The following is a 27,920-nucleotide window of genomic DNA, read 5'->3' as shown; positions in this document are numbered from 1 at the left end:
CGCGCACTAAGTGCAGGCGGCAGTTATGCCCGGAAAACGCGGAATGACCCACTCGAAGCGCACAGCGTTGCATACCAGGCTTACGCAGGCACTCGGCGGCTTGGGGAGCACACCGCTGGGGGGACGATAGCGCGCCACGTATCGCGCGTATAGAGCTGAATTGCGAAGCTGCACACTGGCTCGCCGGATATACACGCTGGCATGTAAGTCTTTGTGAGCTATACTGCAACCTCCTCGTCGCGCCCCAGCCTACACCAAGAGTAGGACACCAGGGCTCCGTTGCCTGGAGACCTTGGCATTTGGGGGTAAACCCGGTGCCTTGCGCGACTCCCCCTACGGGCCTAGGTGTTAATCGACGGCGCCGCACTGTGGGCTGGAACACAGCGCCATCCTCTATTGCAGGTAATGCGCTTCAGATACGACACGGCAAAACACTGAAAAGCACCATAGACCCACTTTCACACAATGTACGCACCTGATTCCTAAGCAAATGTTCAACTGTTTACCGCCGCCGGACCTCCGGGTTGTCGGCTAAATGGCTGTGTCTCACCATCTGGACATGTGTGTCTTTGTCTTGCTGATTCGACACTCTGGTTAGTGAACGTACATTGTAAGCTGACGCAACTGCGGTTAATACAGGTTTTCAAAAAAAAAAAAAATAAGGCAGGTAACATACACTCAGTTACGGTAAAACGGGTTAGAATTGGACTAAAAAATGCTCTTTAAATAAAATATTGTGCAAAAAAATCGCAAATGTGCATGTTAATGTGCAAAACAACGCTTAGGCAGCGAGAGATGCGGATGCTGGGGGAGATCAGAATTGAGAGACAAAGACCCCTGTACTAACTGTCATAGCTTTCATATTTTGGAGCTAGGGAGGCATTTAAAGTGCCTGCACGGCTAGTGCTGATTTTATTCTTCCCCTTCCTTGCACGCTTACTCTCCCTTTTGTCATGTGGGATGGTGTGTGGGCTTCATGCTGGTTTGGACACGGCATACGTGCCATATACCAGTCTGTATTTGGAACTTATATTTCTTCTGGGTTAATGATTCTTTCGGGCAGCTAAGATGGTTGGGGGTTTGTTGTCCAACAACTCAGTAATGTGCCTTGTAGGAAGCTGGCTCTGTATATGGTATACCACTAAGTGGTTATATCTTGCACAGAGTTGAGAGATTCCCCCTAGAAGTGTACAGGTCTCAATGTAACCACAAAGTGCTCTATATGTGGTAGTGTTGTCGAGCAGCCTTAGGCCTAAAACAGAGGGGTGTAAGACATTTATTATGCACACAGTGATTAATAAGCGACACACGACCCAAAATGGAGATCCACACCAATTTTTGAAAAATACGCTTTTTTCAAGTTGTAATTTAAGATCAAGATGTGTGCAAAAAGGTAAGTACGTTTTTCAGGAAAAATACTTTGACTTTAAAAAGTCGACAGTGCAATTTTCAGGCTGTGCAATATTACCTATGGAGGATAGCAAGAATGCAGTTTTTCAGGCAAGTATACGACTTACAGGTCCAGTCTTCGGGGTTTCAGGTCAACACCAGCCAAGGTTCAGATTGGCACCAAAACTGCCCCACCAGCGGCACAGTGGCTGCCGGGTGCAGGGGTCAGATTTGGGGTCGGGTGCCCAATATTAATCAATGGAAACTGGTGGTGCTCGAAGATGCGCTGCTCACAGGTGAGTGAAGCAGTGTCAGGGGTTAAACTCCTGGAGTTAAGGTAAGTACAGGGGGGGCACAAGGCAGAGCCAAACTTACATCCTCAGCGTCACAGGGAAAGCCGGCTGCAGAGTGCCAACACAGCATTGGGCTCCCAATGCCCACCAATGGGGGAGATCAGTCTTGAAAAAAGGCTGAGGTTCAGGCCAAGAGGCCAGATGAAGAAAAGCCACAGCTGCCTAGGTAAGTAGAGATGCTAGAGGACGCAAGGACACCGTTGGTCAATATGAAATGAAATGAATGAAATGAAAGAGGTTTTCATATAGCGCATGGCTACCCGGGAGCATCCCAGCGCTGCGGAGTATCGCTAGAGGAAAGGATAATGTTACGGGAATAGCCAGGTTTTTAGGTGCTTGCGGAAGGTGAGGAGGTTGGGTTCCATGCGGATAGAGAGATGGAGGGCGTTCCAGAGCCGAGATGCATTGTATGAGAAGAGGCGTCCACCTGTCCGCGCCTTCTTGATTCTGGGGGTATCAGTCAGGTAGAGATCGTCTGAACGCAGATTTCTGGTGGCTTTGTATGGTTTGATCAAGTTCTTAATGATCGGGGGGCCCTTGCCCTGCAGATTGTGTGTGATGCATAGGGCCTTGAATTGTATTCTCTCTTGTATCGGGAGCCAGTGAAGTGTTTTTAGAGCGGGTTTGGCGGAGCAGTGTTTTTTTGTCTTAGTGAGGAGTCTTGCTGCCGAGTTCTGGACCATTTGGAGCTTGGCAATAACCGATATGGGGGCGCCTAGATACAGGGCATTGCCGTAGTCCAGCCGGGAAAGGACAAGCGACTGAATCAGGAGCTTTCTTGAGTGGGCAGGTAGGAGGGGCAGTATTTTACGTGTGGTTCGAAGGAGGCCGTAGCAGGTAGCAGCGGTTTTTCTGGCTTGGGTTTTAAAGGTGAGCTCGTGGTCGAGCCAGATACCAAGGCTTTTTATTTCTTTTTTGGGCGTAGGGGCCGGTCCCATGCAGGAAGACCACAACGAGTTGGGGTTGAATGATGGTTGGTTCCCCAGCAGCATGAGCTCAGTCCTTTCGCCGTTGAGTTTGAGGTGCGATGCACTCATCCAACCGTCTACTTCTTTGAGGCAGGTGCACAGATTCATCGAGGACTGTTCCGACTGATTGAGTGTTACGATTAGTTGGGTGTCGTCTGCGTAAGTGACTATTTTGACACCGAAGGGGGTTACTATCTCAGCCAGAGGAGACATGTAAATATTAAAGAGAGTGGGGCTCAGGGACTAACCCAGAGGAACCCCACATTGAAGCGGCACTGGTTGGGACCGAGTGTTGCCTTCAAACACCTGGAAGGTTCTTTCTTCCAGGAATGATTTCAGCCATGCTAGGGCCGTGCCTGTTACTCCTGCCTTTCTGAGACGGTAAACCAGCGTGCAGTGGTTTACCGTGTCGAAGGCTGCACTTAGGTCCAGGAGGATAATGGCTGAGGATCCCCCCCGAGTCGAAGATCTTTCTGGCCTCCTCCACTACCGCTATAAGCGCGGTTTCCGTGCCCTGGCCGGAAGCCAGTTTGAGAGGAGTGAAGCCTTCCGGAAGACTCAAGGTATGCGGAGAGCAGTCGATTGACATATTTCTCTGCCATCTTGCTGACTCCTGGGAGTAAGGAGATGGGGCGGTAGTTAGCCATCTCTGTGGGATCTAAGTGGTTTTTTTTTAGTAATGCTTTTACCATGGCTTTTTTTCCATTCTTGTGGGACCAGACCCTGTGATAGAGAGGCATTGATTAGTTTAGTGATGGGAGGGATAATAGTAGGTGTTACTAACTTCAAGATGTTAGGTGGTGCGGCGTCCAGTGGGGATCCGCTCTTGATTGAGTCTAGGATGGGGGAAAGGAGTTCTTCTGTAAGTGGAGTGAAAGATTCCAGGCAACGAGGGGCAGCCTGAGATATTGAAATGTGATATTCGCAGTGGGGTTCGTTGTTATTGAGTGGGAGGTATTTGAGAATTTTTGGAATTTTGGTATAGAAAAAATCTGCTAGTTCTTCGCATCGCTGGCCAGATGGGTCGGGGGGGGGGGGGGGGGGGGGGGTGGAGGGTCGGGAACTTTCATGAGTTTTTTTACAATCTGGAGGAGTTGGATGAGGAGAGGATTTTTTCCTCATAGTATGCTGCTTGGGTTGATTTAATTGCCGCTTTATAGGAGGCGATAGAAGACCTGTATGTGGTCTTTGTTTCGCTGGCGAAGTCTTTCCTCCAAGCTCTTTCAAGTTTTTTGCAGTGTTGTTTTAACTTTCGGAGTTCAGGGGTAAACCAGGGGAATTTATTTGGTCTGATTTTCTTTTGTATGTCTTTTTTTGGAAGTACTAGGTCTAGCGTGCTCTCGATCCATGAGGAGAATTTATTGTTTGCAGCTGAGGGGTCGGGGTCGTGGCCGGGTTCAGATGCTTCTAGTGCGCGCGTCCAGTCTTCTATGTTTAGTTTTGGCCAGGGCCGAGCTTGGGTGCGACGTAGTGGTTGATGGGGACCTATGGTGGGCGGGTGCCAGACGAGCGGGACTAGAAAATGTATCACCAAGACCCAGGGGCTTCAGGTGCAGGGGTGTCCTTTGGCACCGGCAAACAGCTTACCAGACAGTTTGCGGTCAGGGGGAGTCTTTGAGTTGAGGCTGCAGGCGTCGAGGTGGAGTCTGGAAGGGGTCAGCCCACGGTGGACTCTTGCTCAGAAGCGCTGGGGAACCTTCACAGGACCAGTGGGCCACTTGGACTCAGGCCGTGGAGTGCAGAGGTGGGTCCAGCTGTGGTTTCGAGATTCCTCAGGGCACAGTTCTTTGTACTTTGGCAGTTGGATTCTTCTCGACAGGTTCGCTGTCCACGGGAGTGTAGTCGTCCTTTAAGACGGCAGGCAGTCCTCACCGGGTTCTGGAGGTCGTTGGGCTACGGGACGAGTCCTTTAGCAAGATCCTTGAGGGTTGTAGACAGGCCGGAAGGGCTGGAGCCAAGTCAGTGGGTGTCCTCAGTCTTCGCTGCTGCACAGCTCTTCTTTGTCCTCTTCTTCGTATGTAGTGGAAGTCTGATTTCAGGGACCAGGGGAGTCACCTCAATACTAGATTTAAGGGTGTTACAGGGAAGTAACAGGTAGGGACCAATGAGTCTCTCACCTGGGGTGTCGCCACCCACTATGCCACCCTTCTGTGGGAGGGGGTCTAGCCCTAGCCCTGATTGGATAAGTGTGAGAAGTTGGCCTGGTATATGCTGTCCCTTAATTATAGTGGGCACATTGTACCAGTCCAAACAACCCCTTATTGATGATGGGTTAAAGACAACCTTTATTGAAAGCTATCCTAGTGGCAGCTATGGGGAGCAGCCTTCAGGCTAAGTCTTGAAGGAATGTAAAGCAGCTTGTTTTACCAGTCTACAATCTCTTGAATGGCTAAATGAAAGACAACCACACCAGGTATATATATGAAATATATGTATTTATTTCTAAACACACCCTCCTAGTCTCTTTATGAGGCTAGAGGTCAAAACACAAGTTACACTAATTACAGTAAAATAGCACAAATACACGTCAGGCCCTAGGGGCGAGTCAAGGCGGTACAAAAGGGGGTGGTGATGGACGGAGCATCCGAACCAATCAAACACTCACACCCAGTCAACAGATCTGGGTTTGATCCATCACCGTTCTTTAGCCCACTCTGCCACCCCAGTTCAGACATGGCCATATGCAAATCAGTCTGACCCTGTGCCTCATGGGAACAGTCCAGCCCGAACTGCCAAGCCATGCCTTCCCTGGACCGGAAACAAGCTTCCTAGGACCGGTTTCTGGCATTTCAGCCGTCTTCAGCCAGACTTGCTTGAATCCAGTGGCAAAGTGAGCAAGGGACTCACGACTGAGCATACCCTGCCAACTTATGGCGAACAAAGCGGTACAAAAGGGGGTGGTGATGGACGGAGCATCAGAACCAATCAAACACTCACACCCAGTCAACAAATCTGGGTTTGATCCATCAACATTCTTTAGCCCACCCTGCCACCCCAGTTCAGACATGGCCATATGCAAATCAGTCTGACCCTGTGCCTCATGGTAACAGTCCAGCCCGAACTGCCAAGCCATGCCTTCCCTGGACCGGAAACAAGCTTCCTAGGACCAGTTTCCCGCATTTCAGCCGTCTTCAGCCAGGCTTGCTTGAATCCAGTGGCAAAGTGAGCAAGGGACTCACGTCTGGGCATACCCTGCCAACTTCTGGCGAACAAAGCGGTACAAAAGGGGGTGGTGATGGACGGAGCATCAGAACCAATCAAACACTCACACCCAGTCAACAGATCTGGGTTTGATCCATCACCGTTCTTTAGCCCACTCTGCCACCCCAGTTCAGACATGGCCATATGCAAATCAGTCTAACCCTGTGCCTCATGGGAACAGTCCAGCCCGAACTGCCAAGCCATGCCTTCCCTGGACCGGAAACAAGCTTCCTAGGACCTGTTTCCGGCATTTCAGCCGTCTTCAGCCAGGCTTGCTTGAATCCAGTGGCAAAGTGAGCAAGGGACTCACGTCTGAGCATACCCTGCCAACTTCTGGCGAACAAAGCGGTACAAAAGGGGGTGGTGATGGACGGAGCATCAGAACCAATCAAACACTCACACCCAGTCAACAGATCTGGGTTTGATCAATCATCATTCTTTAGCCCACTCTGCCACCCCAGTTCAGACATGGCCATATGCAAATCAGTCTGACCCTGTGCCTCATGGGAACAGTCCAGCCCGAACTGCCAAGCCATGCCTTCCCTGGACCGGAAACAAGCTTCCTAGGACCGGTTTCCGGCATTTCAGCCGTCTTCAGCCAGGCTTGCTTGAATCCAGTGGCAAAGTGAGCAAGGGACTCACGTCTGAGCATACCCTGCCAACTTATGGCGAACAAAGCGGTACAAAAGGGGGTGGTGATGGACGGAGCATCAGAACCAATCAAACACTCACACCCAGTCAACAGATCTGGGTTTGATCCATCACCGTTCTTTAGCCCACTCTGCCACCCCAGTTCAGACATGGCCATATGCAAATCAGTCTGACCCTGTGCCTCATGGGAACAGTCCAGCCCGAACTGCCAAGCAGTGGTGGCTCCTCCATTGGGGCGTTTGGGCGCAGCCCCACTACTTTCTCACAGTGTGAGAAGGCAGAAACATAAATGGCAATAACTACCATTTATGTTTCTGCTTCTCGCACTACGAGAAAGCAGAAGTGCCTGGTTGGGGGTGGGCAGTCCTGCTCGAAGGCAGGGGGGAAGTGGCCTGCCCACTGTTGTGCATACTGACTGTTTGGTCGGACCTGGGGCTGACCAAACAGTCAGTATGCGCAACAGTGGGCAGGCCACTCCCCCCCTGCCTTCGAGTAGGACCGCCCACTCTCCCATTTTCTCTACGTAGGCTGCTGCATGCAGCAGCCTACATAGAGAAAATGGTCCGGGTGGGGCGCTCTCAGAGTCGCCTCACCAGTTGTGATTGGAGGAGGGAAGGGAGGGAGGCTACCTTACCTGATGACGCGAGGAGAGCTGCAGCCGGCAGGCCCGGAATTCAAAAACCCAGGAGTCAGGACCGGACGTCGTGATCCATCCAGAAGATGGCGCGGGATGGTGAGTTTTATTTTATATATTTTTTCCCATTAAACCCCTTCCGCATCCCCCCCGCGCTGCGCGATGACCCAATTTCAAATTACACCCCCACCACCCGCCGTAATGCTGGCCGCGACTGTCATGAAGGCAGAGGGGTTTCAGTGCGCTGTGCTTTTAGGAAGCGGGGGTCAGACGCTATCACTGTGATACCTCAGGAAACAACTGAGCATGCCTGTAGTTAATCTTGCTGTTGTGCTGTTTCTAAAATAGGTGAACCTGCTGCTTACAGGCTGCTATGCTCTCTGGAGCCCAAACTACGCATTAACAAAACGGTGTTATTAAGAACATAAAACAATTGATTGCTTCATTCCCAGAGCACTCTGCAGAACAGATTCTGTCATGCCTGACGTGTACATATGGGTCTTCAGTCAGCATTACATTAAATATTAACTACTCACTGAATGAGGGTAAAGACGCCCAAAGAGTCTTCATAATCGTCCATGGTGCTCTAGGCAGAGAGGCGCTCGAGCCCGCAGGAGTAAATTACTGGGTCCGTGCGCCTTCGCGCCAAAAAGTAAGTCGCTCCCTCTCCTGCTCGACGTCCGCCAAATAGATATGGTGCCCTTGGCTTGTTTTTTTAATGTGAACTCCTCAGGTAGATAAACTGAGCCAACCCCTGAAACCATCGACTACAGAGTGGAGGCTGTGATTAAAGCAGGTAAAGTGGCTGCTGTCCTATAGCTGAGGGAGCCCTAAGTCCGGCTGCAGAGTCGGAATAACATCACACACGCAGGCTTAGCAGGGATAAATGGAAATCAGCGGGGCTGTGATGCGTGTTTATCGGCGTCCTTGAGCGGCTCTTTGCAACACCGTTTTCTGGGGAGAACCTTAAATGCTTCTGAAGCAGAGCCTAACTTCAGAAACATTTCTACCTACAAGTAATGTTACGTTTCTGAAGCTAGGCCCTGCTGGCACGCAGTGTGTATGCTTTTCAGAGGTGCATGCCACTGCCATTAGGGCCTAGCTTCGGAAAAATAACAAGTCTTGTAGATAGAAATGTTTCTGGAGGTAGGCCCTGCTCCCACGCACCATCAATGAATGATTGAGAGGCAAGGCATATTTGTTTAATTGAAGAACCATGTGAGGGGTGACATGCATGTGGTGAAGCTGGCCACTTATCTAGCATGCAACAGAGGAGGATTTCTAAATGAAAGGCGTGCTTTTACCCTAAATACACAGTCACTCAGGAGAGTTTCTATGTAAGTCACCGGCCATGTCTCAGGTTCTGTATTTCCCTGTCTGTGTACCCATGCATCCTTGTCCCTGTCCATGTTCATGCCTCATTGAGTGTCCATGCACCCTGGTCTCTGTCCCTGTCTCATTGTCCACGTGTCCGGTCCTGTGTCTGTGTGTGTGTTAATGCACCGTGGTCTGTGTCCATGTCTCATTGTCCACGTGTCAGGGTCTGTGTCTCTGTCTGTGTGTCCATGCACCCTGGTCTTTGTCTATGTCTCATTGTCTATGTGTCAGGTTCTGTGTCTCTGTCTGTGTGTGCATGCACCCTGGTCTGTGTCTCATTGCCCATGTGTCAGACAGGTTCTGTGTCTCTCGGTCTGTGTGTCCATGCATGCACCCTGGTCCATGTTCAGTCCTCATTGTCGCTTTGTCAGTGCCTCTCTTCCTCTTGTGCTGTACTATCCTGCTCCACTGTCCATGTTTTTGTGTACGTGTATGACGGGAATGAGGTGGAAAGGCGGGGGAGTGATGAGACCATGTACTGGACTGCTAAAGAGAAATGATAGCAATGTTGTAAATCTATATCAATGAGAGCTCCAACCATGGGCGAGGTGGGAGTGTGATACTTCTTCAAAATGAAATATATGTTGCATGCATTATAACAAGAAAAAAAGCCATGAATTTTCAAACAAGATATTCAGTCCTGTAGTGCATGTGCACGAGTAAAAAAAAAAACTGATTTCAAATAAATGAATCTAGAAACGCTGACATAACAGTCCACAGGGTGTTGGTGTGGGAAATTTGTGATATGGTTTGCACAGCGACTTGTGGAGCAAGGTCTGGGATATGAGTGGCTTGCTTTATACTTTTGGCTGGCTTTTTCAGGCAGTAAATAATTATGCATTTAATATACCTTTGCCATTCGTCACATGTATAACTTTTTTCCCAGATGAAGTGGAACATTGGAAATTGGCTTGAAAATGCACCATGTGCCCACTCTTTTTTCGAAATTGTCTCAGAGGAGCACCCCGCCGAACGCCCCTTATATTTTTCGCACTCGCTCGCTCGCCGTGGTGCACTCCACCACTTATTTTACGCCCTACCACTTTCAAATGTCACCAGCCGCCACTGCTGCCAAGCCATGCCTTCCCTGGACCGGAAACAAGCTTCCTAGGACCGGTTTCTGGCAATTCAGCCATCTTCAGTCAGGCTTGCTTGAATCCAGTGGCAAAGTGAGCAAGGGACTCACGTCTGAGCATACCCTGCCAACTTATGGCGAACAAAGCGGTACAAAAGGGGGTGGTGATGGACGGAGCATCAGAACCAATCAAACACTCACACCCAGTCAACAGATCTGGGTTTGATCCATCACCGTTCTTTAGCCCACTCTGCCACCTGTACTGCTTGATTTTCCCGGCTTTCCGGTGCTGCAGGGCAATCCATATGACTTCAGTCTATTTCCATCTGAGTCTAAAGACTGGAGTAGTGAGTAGAGCCTGTCTGTTAGACACTTGTGACACCATCCCGTGCTCCTACCCTTAGCTCAGGACCTACACACATAGCCTAGGGGATAGACTCGTTAGCCTTGAGGATAATTTGCCCTGTAGTGAGGTTGTTTCATAGAGTTGTGCTGAATTCAGGCCTGGTAGGCCTCAAACGGGAGAGACTCCATCTTTCTTTCTGCTCCGGCAGCCCGGGACCTTTCCAGAGGGAGGGGGATGTTTTAGTTATGAGGTGTTATTCGCTCGGAGAGAACCGGTTCAGGCCGGCCCTTATCGAAGGATTGTATTTTTCTTCATGCCGAAGACACTACATCAGGCCGGCCGGCTGGGAAAGTGTCCTTGGTACGGGGAGGTACAGGAATTTGGTGGGCGGCAGGTTTCGAGCTGGAAATTTCCATGAGGGAATGCACTTCTATATTAGTGAAAGTCTGAGTGAGATAAGACACTTGCTTCTAGACCGTAGGCGGCATCTGGCCGTTAGCAGAAGAGCTATTGCTTATTCCAGGGAAGACTGATGGCGAACTCGAATCCAAAGAGAAGAGAGTAGCCAAGGAGGACAAGGTTCTAGTGACTCGGAGAGGGAGAAGGAAGCAGACCCACAACTGCCGAGGGGTGACTTCCAGGCTAAGCCGAGGCATAGACGAGGAGGGAACCTAGATGACCATCGAGTACAGCCGATATACTATTAAGGTGCAGTCGATCCCTTTTTCCTTTGAAGTGTATAACTTAATCTTTTACTTTCCTTGCAGGTTCTATATGTATGATATGTTCCGTAAATGTGCATGTGCCATTTGAATAAAGTATTCAGCTTGTTGTAAGTTAGCATGTGTTATGTGTCTTTACGTAGAAGTATAGTCTAGCCTCTCTGTCAGAGTTAATGCGACATGAACCGGAGTTAATCCGGGTCAGGTAAGTGATAACTGGATAAGAAGGAAATGAGCCCCTTAAACTGGGGAACAGGTTGTGCTCCGCTACTGGTCTCTGTGTGATCTGATATATATATAGTAATCCTAATTCCCCTGTCGTGTACCACAGTAATAATAGGATAAGCTCGTGCTAAGGCTGCCGACTGGGTAGGAGATTCTGGGTCTAACTAAGGCCGCGAGACTTTGTGTGTCGCTGCCGACTGGGTAGGAGATTCTGGGTCTAACTAAGGCCGCGAGACTTTGTGTGTCGCTGCCGACTGGGTAGGAGATTCTGGGTCTAACTAAGGCCGCGAGACTTTGTGTGTCGCTGCCGACTGGGTAGGAGATTCTGGGCCTAACTAAGGCCGCGAGACTTTGTGTGTCGCTGCTGACTGGGTAGGAGATTCTGGGTCTAACTAAGGCCGCGAGACTTTGTGTGTCGCTGCCGGCTGGGTAGGAGATTCTGGGTCTAACTAAGGCCGCGAGACTTTGTGTGTCGCTGCCGACTGGGTAGGAGATTCTGGGTCTAACTAAGGCCGCGAGACTTTGTGTGTCGCTACCGAATGGGTAGGAGATTTTGGGTCTGAGATTGCGAGGCTGTGAGATCTATATATATATATATATATATATAATAGGAATTCCCTGTCCTTAGGTGGTACGTATATATGTGGTTATTTAGGTGTAAAAAGGCCCTAGGGAGGGGGTAACGTTCTGTTTTGGGATAGAAGGGCTCTGTAGAGCAGGTTCCACCCGATCCAAAAACCCAAGCAGAACATTTGGCGTCACGAACTGTTTACGAAACCTGTGTGCGTTGTGTTTGTCTTGTGTTTGCTTTCGGTGTGTGCGTGGTTTTCTTTTTTGTATATTTGCGCGTATAGTTTTTTTTTCTCTTTCTTTCTCTCTTCCTTTCTTTTCTCTGTGTTTCTTTTTCTTTCTTTTTTCGCGATGTTTTCTAGGAAGTCTAAATCTACTCTTAAATTGTCCGTTGATATTCCCGGATGGGATTCAACGCCTTATGGTGCCTTGGCCCGAGAGTGGGCTGACTCTACTGGTTTGAGTGAAAATTGGACCTCTTCTTTGGAGTCGGCGGAGCCGGCGGACGTGATTACTTGCTTGCAGACGGCACCTGTCTTGAAGGGTGAGGAGGTTCCCGCTTTGGGGCGCAGAGGTTGGGTTATTCTATCTGCGTATCGGATTTTGCATGAGAGGTTGCTGAAATTGCAGATCTCTCTTAAGGATGCGGATTCGCACTTTGTTGAGGTTCAAAATTCCAATACTTTATTGCGCTGTCAAAACAAGTTGCTTTCCGACAAACTTGACACTTACCAAACGGTTGCTGAAAGGGCGGCTGTGCGGATTGCTCGTTACAAATACAAACACAGGCGTGGTCGGGTTTCGTCGCGTAAGGTGCGTCTGGCCGTGGCGAAGGCTGGACTGGATTGGAATCCTGATGAATGGGATGGTAATATCTGGGACTCGACTACGTCTTGTTCCTCGGGTGAGGACTGTGCTATGCATGAGTTTTCTCGTTCCCGTCATGAAAGTAAGTCTACTTCTCGCACCTCTGATGGTGCACCCCGTGATCGCGCTCGTTCTTCGGGCGGGATCGATACTTCTCACACTGATTGTCCCTCTACTAGTACTGCTCGGGCTCCTTGTGATGCTCGTCCTGTGGTTTCTGCGCATCCGGTTTTTCGTCGGAAGTTGCAGCAGTCTCCCAATGCTCCGCAGGGTGTTTCTTTAGACTGTTTGGAGGATTTTACCCAACAAGAAATTAGTGATATTTTGCAGCGCTTTCGGCAGCGGACTGGTGAGGCTTTGCTCACATGGATGGTGCGCCTTTATGAACTAGGCGCTGCTGGTATTATGTTGGATACTGGCGATTGTTTGAAGTTTTGTTCTTTGAGTTTGGATTCTACTGTACAAGATCATTTTCGTAACTATCATGGTGGTGGTCAGATTTCTTTGCTCCAATTGGCGACTGAGGGCTGTAATTTGAAGTATCCTACTGAATCTGACTGGCCTGTCAATGACAAGCCGTGGTATACCTTGCGTGATGCTGCGCAACGCCTTAAGGAGGAGGTGATGAAAAGGGCTATTTTTCTGGGCACTGCTGACAGATTGCTTGATGGGCTGTTGACTTCTTCTGTGCGGAATCGTATCATTCGCTCTTCTCCTGTTGCCTACAAGCAGGTCATGATGACTTTGTTGATTAACCAGACTGGTAATGTTCTATCTACGGTGTTGGAATCGGTACGCCAACTCGGTGAGTTGGGTGAGTGGTTTAAACCTGAACGTCAGTCCCGGCCTGACACTCGTACTCCTGGTGAATATAAATTTACTAGACGTGATATCTTTACTGGTCTTTTGGCTGATGGTGTGCGTCGGGAGGACATTGATGGTGAGACTACTGCTCGTTTGTGGGAGATGTTTCGCAAACGGGGCTTGGATCGGAAGGAGGGTGCTCGGCGTGTTCGAACGACTGAGTGTGATCGTGGTTGTTCTGATGGTAGCGGTGATGATGATCGCCGTGGGCGCTCTGATCGTCGTGATGATCGGCGTCCTGTACGTGATCTGTCCCCCCGTCGAGAGCGGGACAGGGAGAGAGAGGGGGAAAAGGAAAGGGGGAGAAATGATCATGCTTACAGCAGACGTAGAGATGATAGGGATCAATCCCCTGAGCTGAGAAGGAGGGAGGATAGATACAGTTTGGCCGATCGAAATTTGCAGTGCAATGCAGAGGACAGGAATCCATTTCGTAATAGAGATGGATATGAACAGGAAGTACCGATACCTAAAAAACGTGAGAGTCTTTATCCTGATTTGTCCTGGTACACAGAATGCAGTAAGAATGACTAGGAAATAGGTCAAGCTCCGGTACACAGATGGGCTCACAGAGATAATAGACCCTATGTAGATATTGAAATTTATTGGAGACATCATAATATCCAAAGGGCCCGAGCATTAGTTGATACAGGAGCGGAGGCCACTCTTATTCATGGAAAATCAAAGAAATTTACAGGGCAGCCTTTTACTATTACTGGATTAGGAGGAAAAGAAACCCCCGCAGTTCAAACTTTGCTTGAGATGAGAATAGGTAGAATCCCTAGAAAGGAATATTCTGTATTAGTGGTGCCACTCCTAGAATTCATAATTGGAATTGATATTTTGAAGGGAATGACGTTGCATCTTGATGATGGGTGTTACCAATTTGGAACGACGCATTATATCTCGTCTAGACCTATACGGGTTGGTCGTTTAAGGATGCCTCCCATACAAGTTCCCCAGGCGACAAAAGTGGTTTGTCAGAAGCAATATCGTATTCCGGGTGGTCATGAAGAGATTAGTACCACCATTCAGGAGTTGGTTGATGCAGGCGTTATAACTCCAGTTACTTCTGCTTGGAATAATCCTGTTTGGCCGGTGCGTAAAAGTGATAATTCTTGGCGCATGACTGTTGATTATCGAGAATTGAACAAACACACGCCCTCTTTGACGGCTGCAGTACCGGATGTTATTACCCTGATTGAAAGAATCCAAACACATCCAGGTACATGGTATGCGTCCCTCGATATTGCTAATGCTTTCTTTTCTATTCCAATTGCCCCTGAATGTCAGGAACAGTTCAGTTTTACGTGGAACGGGCGTCAGATGACGTTCAGAAGTCTTCCTCAGGGCTATGTGCATAGCCCTACGATCTGTCATCGGCTGGTGGCAGAACACTTGACTGAGGTACCAGTTCATCCCAAAATTCAGATATGTCATTATATTGATGATGTTTTGGTCCAAGGCGAAACACAAGAGGATGTTCAGACACAATTAGATAGAGTCATTGAGTGTCTACGTGGGAAAGGTTGGGAGATCAATCCGGACAAATTACAAGGTCCGTCCCAAGCTGTAAAATTTTTAGGTATTAATTGGCATGAGGGACACCGCGAAGTGATCCCTCAAGTTAAACAGAAGATTCTTGATTTTTCGGTTCCGAGGAATAGGAAGGAAGCCCAAAGCTTCATTGGTTTATTTGGTTTTTGGCGCCAGCATATTCCTCATCTGAGTCAAATATTGGCCCCGTTGTACCGTGTTACACGTAAAAAGAATGCATTCGAATGGGGTAAGCAACAGCAAGATGCATTTAGTCTAGCGAAAGAGGCAATTCAACATGCTATGGATCTTTGGCCTGTACGTGATGGTGATGTGGATTTGAATGTGTCTGTGCAAGGCCCTTATGCAAACTGGAGTCTGTGGCAGAAACAAGGCAGGTGCAAAGTACCGTTAGGGTTTTGGACCAAAAAGCTACCTGATGCTGGTGAGCGTTATACACCTTTTGAGAAACAGCTACTTGCTTGTTATTGGGCTTTGGTGGATACCGAGCAATTAACATTGGGACATGACATATTCTTGCGTCCTGAAATTCCTATTATGCAGTGGGTTTTGAGTTCACCAAAAACTCATCGAATTGGGCATGCTCAGGAGGCGAGTGTGATTAAATGGAAATGGTACATACAAGACAGGGCACGTGTGGGTCCGAAAGGAGTTGCGTCCTTACATGAGCAAGTGGCGCAAGCACCATCGACTGAGACTGAGAGTGAGTGTTCTGTACCTTTAGAACAGGAGTCTCCTGTCAAGTGTGGTAAACCTTTTGATGATTTGTCCGTCGAGGACAGGAACCATGTGTGGTTCACAGATGGGTCAGCAAAATTTATTGGAACTACACGGCACTGGAAGGCGGTGTCTTATAATCCGATCACACAGAAACTGTTGAGCACAACTGGTGAAGGGAAGAGTAGTCAGTTCGCAGAGCTATATGCCGTTTACCAAGTTTTGAAACAGGAGTTACCTGGCGTATGCCATATTATCACCGACTCCTGGTCCACTGCCAATGGACTGGCTGTTTGGTTACCGACCTGGCATTCCCGTAATTGGAGGTTACACTCCAAAGAGTTATGGGGAAAAGAGTTATGGCAAGAGATTTGGGAAATGCTCCCACAGAGTACTGTTACCATCTTCCATGTGGATGCTCACACCCCGATTGCCTCCCTTGACAAATTTTTCCATAACATTGCAGATGAGAAATCTAAAATTGCCGAGGCAGTGGTGGACAGACAAGATCCTGATATTGCGGGATTGGCGAAATGGGCACACCAGAAGGCAGGACACTTTGGAGAGAAGGCCACTAGCAGGTGGGCTGCTGATAGAGGAATTTATATTCCCCTAGATCTAATTAAAAATGTTATTCTACATTGTCCCGTCTGTCAGCATATCAGGCAGCGTAAAGTACCCCAAATTGTTAGAGGTCATTTACATCGCGGGAAATTGCCCGCTCAAATCTGGCAGATTGATTACATCGGACCCCTTCCCATGAGCAGAAATTGTCAATATGTTTGCACAATTGTCGATACATATAGTGGTTTGCTGGTAGCTTTTCCATGTAAGCAAGCCACCCAATTAAATACCATAAAAACATTAGAATTGATTATGATGTATTATGGTGTGCCATTCCAAATTCAATCTGATAATGCATCCCATTTTCGTGGAAGATTGGTACAGGAATTCTGTGTGGAACATAACATCGAGTGGATCTTTCATATACCCTACTACCCGCAGGCCTCAGGCCTGGTGGAGAGATTGAATGGCCTGCTAAAGGATCAATTGCGCAAACTAACAGATGACAAGTATAAAAATTGGCGAGACTTTTTACCCCAAGCACTATTGATCCTGAATAATCGTCCTTTTTTAAATGCTGAATCTCCACTTATGCGTTTGTTCCCCCCACAGGTTGAGACTATGCCTAATGTAATTAATGAAACTGTGATGTATTGGGAAATTACTTCCGGAGCTTTGGCTCCATGCAGAGCGACCCCAGGGTCGGCAGGCTTGGATTTGCATGCTATGGATGACACCGTTTTAAAAAGCAAAAATCGGGTCATCATTGCTACCGGTGTTGGTATTCATATACCACCGGGGAATTTTGGATTGATCGCCCCTAGATCGGGGTTGGCTGTAAAAGGCATCCAGGTACTTGGAGGTGTAATTGACAGCGACTATCAGGGAGAGATTAAGGTACTTCTGCTAAATAGCAGTGAGAATGACTTGCTGATACACCGCACCGACCGAGTGGCTCAATTACTCATTATGCCTGTTTTCAGTGGTGAAATAATGAAAGGCGCTGCCCCAACTTTGCTAACTGTACGAGGCCAGAAAGGCTTTGGCTCTACGGATAACCCTGGAGCCAAGATTTGGGTGCAATCGCCTAAGAATCCCCCTGAACAAGCAGAGGTTATTGCCACCGGTCTGGATAATACCATCTTGGTTATGAGGCCAGGGAAAGATAGCTGGGAAGCTGTCCCAGCTGATAAGTGTTATTTACGAGAATGATTAATGCCTGTGTTTGGTTCTCTTTCAGATCATTCTTTGGATTGTTGCTGCAGGATGTGTCGGTACTGGACACCGTTCGGTCTACTTCGGAGAGAGAGAAGGGATCCCATTAACCCGGGATGAATTGGGAACCAGAGCGTTGCGTTCCTTCAATGCGTGGGACTCGTCATCGAACTTTTGGACACTGCTGGCGAAAAGAGTAACTGATGCCCCTCACTTCTGTTTGACACCGATGAGATCTGTACATGATATTTTAGCGACGTGCCTAGTTGCTGTCCCCGCTTCGCTGGAAACTTTAACAAGCATCTTTAATGTTTCAAAAGCTCGTCCGAATATTATTCTGGGTGATTTTGCTACCCATGCATATTGTCCTTTATGTACTGAACTGCCGAATGAACAACTTCCCATCCAATCCCAAATAACTACGTATAACATTACACAGGGTGATCTGTGTTTCTTCCTCACATGTAATCCAAATGCAATTTCTGAATGCCTACGTCTCAAGTTAAGAGGCGCCACTTCATTTACACCTCATGAACGAACTTTGTGTTTCCAGAGGACACCAACCACATGTGCCTCAATACAGAACAATATGACTTGTAATAGTTTGGTAGTTACTCCAAGTCACTATCGCGCAATGTTGCTACCTGCCGGATGGCTTTTCTCATGTGGTAATACTTCCTGGCCCTATGTTCCTGCAAACATTTCCGGAGGCCCGTGTGCCATTACGAGACTCAGTTTATTGATGTTTTCATCACATCCAAATGCCAACTCTCGTGTGCTCCGAGATGCAACTACGTTACAAGAGGATTGTGACTCATCTTTGCATTTATATTCCAAGTCTGAATACCTTAGTCTAGCTGTTTCAATTATTGGTGTCCCTGCTTTGGCGGTTTATAATGCTAAATCCATTGGGAAAATGGCTTGCTGGATGGTTAAATCTATTAATCATACTTCTACAGTCCTATCTGACTTACTATTAGACGCCCAGGGTGAACGTAGGGCCATCTTGCAAAATAGAGCAGCCATTGATTATCTTCTGCTTAAACATGGACATGGCTGTTCAGATTTTGAAGGTCTCTGCTGTTTTAACTTATCTGATCATACACAATCCATTCGTGCACACATAGATAAATTACATGACCTAACTAATGAAGTTAAGAAACATATTGATCAGGGCTGGTTTGACTGGCTCTTTAACTGGTTGCCAGACATGCAAATGCTACGCCAAGCATTAGGTGGCATTTTGATTGCTCTTGTTGTCTTGATTTCTATCTGTTGTTTTATTCAGTGTATCCCTTCACTGCTTCAATTCTGCACATCTGGTACTAGACATAGATCGGTTAGTTTTGTTTCCTATTATTCTTCTACAGATGTTAGCTCCGTTTAGTATATGTAATAGACTAAAGTCAAGGGTGGAATGTACTGCTTGATTTTCCCGGCTTTCCGGTGCTGCAGGGCAATCCATATGACTTCAGTCTATTTCCATCTGAGTCTAAAGACTGGAGTAGTGAGTAGAGCCTGTCTGTTAGACACTTGTGACACCATCCCGTGCTCCTACCCTTAGCTCAGGACCTACACACATAGCCTAGGGGATAGACTCGTTAGCCTTGAGGATAATTTGCCCTGTAGTGAGGTTGTTTCATAGAGTTGTGCTGAATTCAGGCCTGGTAGGCCTCAAACGGGAGAGACTCCATCTTTCTTTCTGCTCCGGCAGCCCGGGACCTTTCCAGAGGGAGGGGGATGTTTTAGTTATGAGGTGTTATTCGCTCGGAGAGAACCGGTTCAGGCCGGCCCTTATCGAAGGATTGTATTTTTCTTCATGCCGAAGACACTACATCAGGCCGGCCGGCTGGGAAAGTGTCCTTGGTACGGGGAGGTACAGGAATTTGGTGGGCGGCAGGTTTCGAGCTGGAAATTTCCATGAGGGAATGCACTTCTATATTAGTGAAAGTCTGAGTGAGATAAGACACTTGCTTCTAGACCGTAGGCGGCATCTGGCCGTTAGCAGAAGAGCTATTGCTTATTCCAGGGAAGACTGATGGCGAACTCGAATCCAAAGAGAAGAGAGTAGCCAAGGAGGACAAGGTTCTAGTGACTCGGAGAGGGAGAAGGAAGCAGACCCACAACTGCCGAGGGGTGACTTCCAGGCTAAGCCGAGGCATAGACGAGGAGGGAACCTAGATGACCATCGAGTACAGCCGATATACTATTAAGGTGCAGTCGATCCCTTTTTCCTTTGAAGTGTATAACTTAATCTTTTACTTTCCTTGCAGGTTCTATATGTATGATATGTTCCGTAAATGTGCATGTGCCATTTGAATAAAGTATTCAGCTTGTTGTAAGTTAGCATGTGTTATGTGTCTTTACGTAGAAGTATAGTCTAGCCTCTCTGTCAGAGTTAATGCGACATGAACCGGAGTTAATCCGGGTCAGGTAAGTGATAACTGGATAAGAAGGAAATGAGCCCCTTAAACTGGGGAACAGGTTGTGCTCCGCTACTGGTCTCTGTGTGATCTGATATATATATAGTAATCCTAATTCCCCTGTCGTGTACCACAGTAATAATAGGATAAGCTCGTGCTAAGGCTGCCGACTGGGTAGGAGATTCTGGGTCTAACTAAGGCCGCGAGACTTTGTGTGTCGCTGCCGACTGGGTAGGAGATTCTGGGTCTAACTAAGGCCGCGAGACTTTGTGTGTCGCTGCCGACTGGGTAGGAGATTCTGGGTCTAACTAAGGCCGCGAGACTTTGTGTGTCGCTGCCGACTGGGTAGGAGATTCTGGGCCTAACTAAGGCCGCGAGACTTTGTGTGTCGCTGCTGACTGGGTAGGAGATTCTGGGTCTAACTAAGGCCGCGAGACTTTGTGTGTCGCTGCCGGCTGGGTAGGAGATTCTGGGTCTAACTAAGGCCGCGAGACTTTGTGTGTCGCTGCCGACTGGGTAGGAGATTCTGGGTCTAACTAAGGCCGCGAGACTTTGTGTGTCGCTACCGAATGGGTAGGAGATTTTGGGTCTGAGATTGCGAGGCTGTGAGATCTATATATATATATATATAATAGGAATTCCCTGTCCTTAGGTGGTACGTATATATGTGGTTATTTAGGTGTAAAAAGGCCCTAGGGAGGGGGTAACGTTCTGTTTTGGGTTAGAAGGGCTCTGTAGAGCAGGTTCCACCCGATCCAAAAACCCAAGCAGAACACCACCCCAGTTCAGACATGGCCATATGCAAATCAATCTGACCCTGTGCCTCATGGGAACAGTCCAGCCCTAACTGCCAAGCCATGCCTTCCCTGGACCGGAAACAAGCTTCCTAGGACCGGTTTCTGGCATTTCACCCGTCTTCAGCCAGGCTTGCTTGAATCCAGTGGCTAAGTGAGCAAGGGACTCACGTCTGAGCATACCCTGCCAACTTATGGCGAACAAAGCGGTACAAAAGGGGGTGGTGATGGACGGAGCATCAGAACCAATCAAACACTCACACCCAGTCAACAGATCTGGGTTTGATCCATCACCGTTCTTTAGCCCACTCTGCCACCCCAGTTCAGACATGGCCATATGCAAATCAGTCTGACCCTGTGCCTCATGGGAACAGTCCAGCCCGAACTGCCAAGCCACGCATTCCCTGGACCGGAAACAAGCTTCCTAGGACCGGTTTCTGGCATTTCAGCCGTCTTCAGCCAGGCTTGCTTGAATCCAGTGGCAAAGTGAGCAAGGGACTCACGTCTGAGCATACCCTGCCAACTTATGGCGTACAAAGCGGTACAAAAGGGGGTGGTGATGGACGGAGCATCAGAACCAATCAAACACTCACACCCAGTCAACAGATCTGGATTTGATCCATCACCGTTCTTTAGCCCACTCTGCCACGCTAGTGGCGCCGCCCCATCCTTTACCAATTGGCTTTCTTGTGCTTTAAAATGTAATAAAACCTTTTGAAATTAAAAGGTAGTTGTTTTAACTTCTCTAAAATGAAATTTTGTCAGTCTGTTTTAGTCAGCCTGACTTTTTTCATGTTAGAAATTTCTTAAAATGATAGATTACTGGGGAATGACTGTCCTACAGCATTCGAGAGGCTGGCTCAGGAAGACATTGTTGAATGAGATATTATATGATGGCTACCTGGGCCCTTGATAGTATAGATATGCATTATGAACAGCACCTGGGATTATGATAGGTGTCGCTACCATATAGGAGTACTAAAAATGTAAGAATGGTATTTGTGTACAAAATAAATGAATTTTCTTGAAAACAATATATAATCCCAAATAAATGAAAATTATTAACAAAACAAAAATGTATTTACTAAAAATGACAAGATGATATTTCCATGGCCAACGGGCATTTTTGGAAAAGGCCATGCAGATCTTTGGGAAAGGAAGAAAGATAGCTTTAGTTACCGAATGCGACAAGCTGATGTTTTGATGCAAATTAGTCCATTCACAAAACGTTTCAAATGAATACTTGGATTGTAATTCATGTTGGTTTGCGATCATGACTTGCTGACATTATTGGACCATTTCTTTAGTATTCGAGGGTGCTATGTAACTACGGCTGTTGTCGCTGCGGTGGTGGTATTTTCATGACCTCGGCTGATCGCTTATGTTGATTTTACTATCAAAATACATCCCTGTCTGAGCCTGGGGAGGGGAAACTGCCTCTGAGCTATATTCATGCAGTATCAGATTGTATCTGTAAGTCATGTTCATATATTTAAGCAGAAAGACGGGGCAATGACAGGCAAGCAGAGTTCTAATGTTTTGTCTCTTATACAAGTAGACCACACCATGAAAAAGGAACAAACCCCACTATGGATGTTGTTTTAATGGCCTGGGACGTTATAGCATCTTATACAATTAGGTTACTTTATGTATGGATAAACATTTCTGAGCTCATCATATTCCCCTTACACCCTTTCTGTCCCAATTAACCCACTGTACTCAGTTCCACTGTCTCTAGACTGTTGCTCATAACTGTAGTTCAACATGAGGGCCACATCACCAATTTGAGCTTTTTGCTGAAGAAACAGCACCTTTTTATCTTTACGTACAACTGGGATGTTCTATAGCACTAGCTAATCACACTGTTCATTTACCAAAAGTGTTAATTAGTTCAGTCTCCAACTTACAGTCAATGTAATGCACATAGAAGAGCTTCTTCCCACTGATATCTTTCACGCTCAGGATCTCTGCCAGTGCTGAAAGATAAACAAAAATGGCAACTGTGAGTACACATTTTAGAGAAAGTGTGCTACCTAGGCATCCTTCTATAGCTTAAACCGTTACTGACCTAATTACTTCTCTGTGGATACTGTCCATCAAAATCACTGCCCTGTTTAGTCTCCGTGAACATTAATTCATTATTAGGGGTGTGGTTCTGCTCTCCAATACAAAGATTGAATAAGGAAAATATGAAAATGCAGCTATCTTCCCCCAAGACTCCCTAAAATGTTTCAAGTGTACAATTCAATAATTCAGAACGACTTAAGAGACTGCCAGGTGTTGGTTAGCTGGAACAAAGAACAAAGTGATAGGATGAACATTTGAATTATTCACAGCCACTGGCAATCACTCAGTCTGTATTCCAGTAAATTAGTTTTACTTAACCACCATGGAACTATCCCTATAAATATGGGGCAAATTATTTATTTACAAGTACTAGGGTGTTGTAAAGGCTTAGCCTATGCTAGTGAGATTGTTAATAACTGCACATTTTTAAAATTTGAATTCAAATATTTTGAAAATATCTGATTTTGTAGAATCTAAAGATTATGCTGAGCAGAGGTATGTGGGTGTTTTTGCAATTATAACAATCAAGGCTGGGCAATCTGTTTATGAAACATACAAGTAACATTCATTTTTAGAGTGGGAAAGTAGCAAGCTGCAGTTAGCTGGCTCTGTATATACTATACCAAAGTGCGGTACAGTGTGCACAGAGTTCAGTGGAACCCCAAAGGTAGGCAGAGGTAAAAGTAGACAATGCCTTACTGAAGGAAGGTAGGATCCTTTGCATGGTTACCCCCACTTTTTGCTTGGTGCTAAACTGTTTTTGACTAGTCTGACTGGGATCCTGCTAATCAGGACCTGCTTTCTCCCTTAAATCTTTATGTTCTATATTTAGGTACATCCCAGATTGGATACTAGGGTACCTTTATCAGTCCCTAGTATATGGTACTAAGGTACCCAGGGCATAGATACCCCAGAGGTCTCTCATGGGCTGAAGCATGCATTCTGCCACTCATGGGAGACCATTCAAAATGCAACTACAGGTCTGCCATTGCAGCCTGTGTAAGCTGGTGCTAGCACCACTTACAAAATATATAGGTTTCCTATATCTAGGGTCACTGCAATTAAAACCTATTGGTCACCCCTATAGCAGGCCTTTGCAATCCTGAAGGCAGGTTGCTTGGTTTAAGTGAGAGGGTGCCCCTGCATGAGCAGGACACCCCTACAGCCTACGGAGTCCATTCTCCCGGGTTGTCAGAGAAGCAGCCATATACTACATAGAGGGTCACCGCGTAATTACGCGATGACCATTTTGAAAATGGCTGCAACAAATCCTATCATGTTTGGTATCAAGCATGCTGGAATCATACCCCCATACTGTTAACAGTGTGGAAGGTATGATTCCAAGCACTGAAGAGCCCTCCGTGAGGCTCTCAGTGTTCCCGGTGCCAGCCTTCCTGACCAGGACAGCACAAAATGGTTGCTGCCGACCAGAGACACGAATCTGCTCTCCTGTTGCTGAGCCCAGCTCGAGCAGGGGAAGGCAGAATAATAGGCATCCTGTCACAGGGAGGTATGACCACCCCCCCCAGACAGGATTTAGTGTATTGGCGTAGGGTGGGTTCCCCCTGCCAGCGCCACTCAGTCTGCATGAGGGGCACATTTGGTGTTCCCATGCATAGTCCAGTTCATACCAGTTCTGGAAGCGGTTGGCTCCCGCTCTGGCACGAAACTGGACGAAGGGCATTGGAGTAACCTCCCCTCTGAGACCATTCTCTAGGAGGGTCCTCTGAATCATCCCAACCCTTTCCCTAGGGTACTTAAGGGCATACCTGGGTGTAGGTCCCGAGATTCGTCATGGGATAACATTCAGATCAGACACCACTTCTTGTACTGTCTGGGCCTGACTTAGTCTCCCTTCCAGTCTGATGCATCGCCTGTGCATCATACAGGAACCTTACAAGGCCTCTGAAGCATCAAAGACACTTGAAGGAATCTCCCTTGGCGTGAAGGAGTCACTACCCTGCATTTGCAGGCACCGCAACTAAGTCGACCAGTCTGCTGATCCTGAGCCACGTTTGAGGCCAGTATCCCTCATGAGGGTTGCAATAACCAAACCCCTGTGCACTTCGTCAACTTCCAGTTGCAAAGGCTAGTTGGCTTCCTTCCAAGAAGATCTTCGGGCACCTCTAGGGACCATAATCTTCAGCCACACCGCATCGTGGCCTGCATCTTTTGGTGAGCTGCTTGAGGTCCTCTCTCGACTCCAGTGCCTCTGGCCTGTGGGTCGATTTGAGGGTCACACTTGTTTCTTTTGGGCTCCCCTGATTGCCCTGGGTCAGCCTTGACTCCCCTGCTTTTGGTGCGTCCCCTGGACCTTGCTGGTCCAGACGTTGCTCCTTGTTTAATTCCTGTGTTGGTTACATTTGCCAAGGCTTGTTGGTGCTAGCACTGGACACCGACCACTCAGCACTTGACATCCTTCGTGGGACAGCTAGTGCACGGCTCCTGGTCCTCCTCAGCGTCACCTGGTCCTCACAGCTGCTGCGTCAAGGTCATTGTTATCCATCCTGCAACACACGACATCGAAGGGCATTCGTCTTCCAGGTCTCCTGGTCACTCCTGAGTGACATAGACTCTGTCCCCCCTGCTTGGAGGTACCTCTCACCTTGAATCCAACTTCAGATTCAACCAGAAACTTTCTCCTCTTTCAGCAGCGGCACTTTCTTGAAGTCCTCCATTGGGTTCGATGGCGGTTTCGGACACCACTTCACACTTATGCACCCGGCTATCCTCGTGTAGGTAACATGGGTACTAGGGTATCCACGGGTGGGGCGGCTCTCCAACCATCTGTCTTCCACTGGGTTTCTTCAGGGTCCACTGGGAAGGGTCTTTAAAAGTTAAAAATCCAATCGCGATTTACCTATAGACTTGTACGGAGAACGAAGTCATGTTCCCACACTGCCCACACTCTCCGTGGGATACCTATCTACTCACCTTGGTTGTTTCTTGGGTCGCCAGCAATTCTACGTCCTCTCGACATTGTCTTGACCAAAGTCGTGGTTCTTATACCACTTTCTTAGTATATGGTCTGGTCCACCCCAGGGGTCCACTGTGTATTTTGTGAGATTTACTGTGTTTCTTTGCTAAAGTATTCTGTGCATTGTGCATATTGGGTAGGAGATATTTCTGTGTGTTAGAGAGTATTATATAATAAATACATATTTTTATAAATTCTTTGTGAGGTTCTATTTCACGGAATCTATACTATAAGATTGCATTCTGATAAAACAAGCTGCTTTACACTCCATCTGGACTAAGCCTGAAGGCTGCCCTCCACAGTTACCACTTAGAGAGCTTTCAAAAGGTTGTCTAAGACCTCTTAAATCACCATAAGGGTTGTCTGGACTGGTGCAAGGAGTCCACTTCCATAAGTGTACATCATATACCAGGCCAGCTTCCCACAGTTATTCTCTATTTGTGGTAGTGTGGGCGAGCAGTAAGGTTTTATCAGAGGGTAGTGTTAAGCATATATTCTACACACCAAGGCAAGAAATTATGTCACACACTCCAAGACTGAACTCGAACCAATTTGTTTGTAAAAAAATATTATTTAGTTGTATTTTATTTTCTAGAACCAAGTCAGGCCTGGTACAGGTAAGTATAATAATACTTTGCAAGACTTATGCAGTGGAGAAGTGTGGCTCAATGGTTAGAGCGGCAGACCCTGATGCAGAGATCTGGCCCGGGACCAGGGTTCAATTCCTGCCTCGGCGGGTCTTGGGCTCAATTTCCTCGGACCTGATAATTCTCGCCTCGGTGCCTACTCTAATCATGGGTCCCACTCTGCAACTCTGGGCAATAGCTTGCTTAATCTCCACAACAGCCCCAACAGCGCTGGGGATGCCTGGCTTCACCTTGGGGGTGATCAGGAGTGGACATTTCACAAGGAAAGCCAGGAAGGGTTCCACAGCGATATGAGTACAAGCGCCAGGACGCCCCGTTGCTGGGGCAACAGTGCGCTAAACAAGTACAAAATGTAATTTCATTTAATTTCAAATACAGTTTGAATGCAGTTGAATGCAATTGGATTGGTTACGGGTAAGTAATTTTTTATCGAGCAGTTTGAATTAATTTTCAGATTACTTTTCAAGTTACTTTTCAGATTACTTTTTGAATTACTTTTTCTACTCAGTTTGATATGCCTTGTTATCACACTATAAACCAGTTGTTCTATATATGCAGTTTCTCATGGTTTCATATAAACCAACTCCACAATTAGAACAATTTTCACAAGAAAGCAGTCAATGCAGTCCTATAGGAGAAAACAATGTTATCAACTTAACGGTAAGTATTTAGGTTTGAGAGTTGGTTTTCTGGGGTTAGAACCAGGGTGCCCCATGGTCAATGATGCACTCTCAAAGTACCCTCAGCGGCACAAGTGTGGCCGGGTGCAGAGTGCTGAGGCCCAATATTGTCCAATGAGGGATGGGGGCCTCCGGTTGGTGGCTGCTCACGGGCAGGCCACAAGGTTGTGGGAGCAAAGCTCCTAGACTTAGGCTCAGGGCAAAGGGGGATTTGGTTTAGCACACAAGGTGCACCCACAGCGGCGGCCGGGTGCAGGGCGCTGTTTTGGCGTCGGGTGCCCTCTTGGTTTCAATGGGGATTCTCCAGTTGCAACAAACACTGCAGGCTCGGGGACGAAGATAGTTTGGAGGTAGCCACCGCTGGGAGAGGTAAGTTGGAATGTCTTGGGATGCCAGGATATCATCAGTTGGACCACCCAAGACCGTGGGACGTCGGGTGCAGGAGAGCCTTTTGGTGTCTGGTTTCTCTTACCGCCTCCGGCCGGGGGATCCTCCAGAGAGGGGCTGCAGGCCTCAGTTTGACACTTGAGGTAGGTCAGGGATTACCAGATCCCAGGTAAGGATCGCCGGGGAGACCTCCTCGTGGTATTGGGCCACTCGACCTCGGGCCTTCGGGTGCAAACTCGCGGATTTAGCTGGAACCAGAGTCGCTGGGTGAGCAAATTCGGTGCGCACGTGAGGCAAAATCTGTTTTGGGAAGGCAGGGCAGGTCCTCGGGATTCATGAGGGCTGCTGGCTGCCAGACACAGAGATTTCACTGGAGCAGGTCGGGAGAGACAGGTAGGCTGGTGCCAAGTCAGTTGGTGTCCTCCTCCTCTTCAGCACGGCTCTTCGGTCCTTCTTCTTCTTGTTTCTTCTTGTCTGCGGAGGCAAGGTTCAGGGTTGCTCCTAAATACAGGAGCGTTACAGGTAGGTACAGGTCTGGACCAATGGGTCCCTTCCTTAGGGTGGGTACATCCTCTATTATGCCACCCTCCAATGGGAGGGAGGCATAAGCCACACTCTGGTTGGCTGGGGGCCCCAATCTGCAAGATGGC

At 47.7% G+C, this 27,920-nt stretch overlaps 1 protein-coding gene across 11 annotated transcripts in view; it reads right to left on the bottom strand.

The window, feature by feature from the left end:
* KAT5 (lysine acetyltransferase 5) overlaps positions 1–27,920 on the bottom strand; it is a 688,762-nt gene that overhangs the window by 621,259 nt on the left and 39,583 nt on the right. For all 11 annotated transcript variants that reach the window (XM_085625846.1, XM_085625847.1, XM_085625849.1 and 8 more), the window contains exon 3: positions 22,420–22,488. In XM_085625846.1, the coding sequence (XP_085481972.1) occupies positions 22,420–22,488 (69 nt within the window). The remainder of the gene's footprint in view (positions 1–22,419; positions 22,489–27,920) is intronic.

Source organism: Triturus cristatus, chromosome 9 (assembly GCF_964204655.1).
Source record: "Triturus cristatus chromosome 9, aTriCri1.1, whole genome shotgun sequence".
Classification (NCBI taxonomy): Eukaryota; Metazoa; Chordata; class Amphibia; order Caudata; family Salamandridae; genus Triturus; species Triturus cristatus.
Note: the sequence above shows the minus strand (reverse complement) of the source record. Positions and strands in the feature narration are given on the sequence as shown.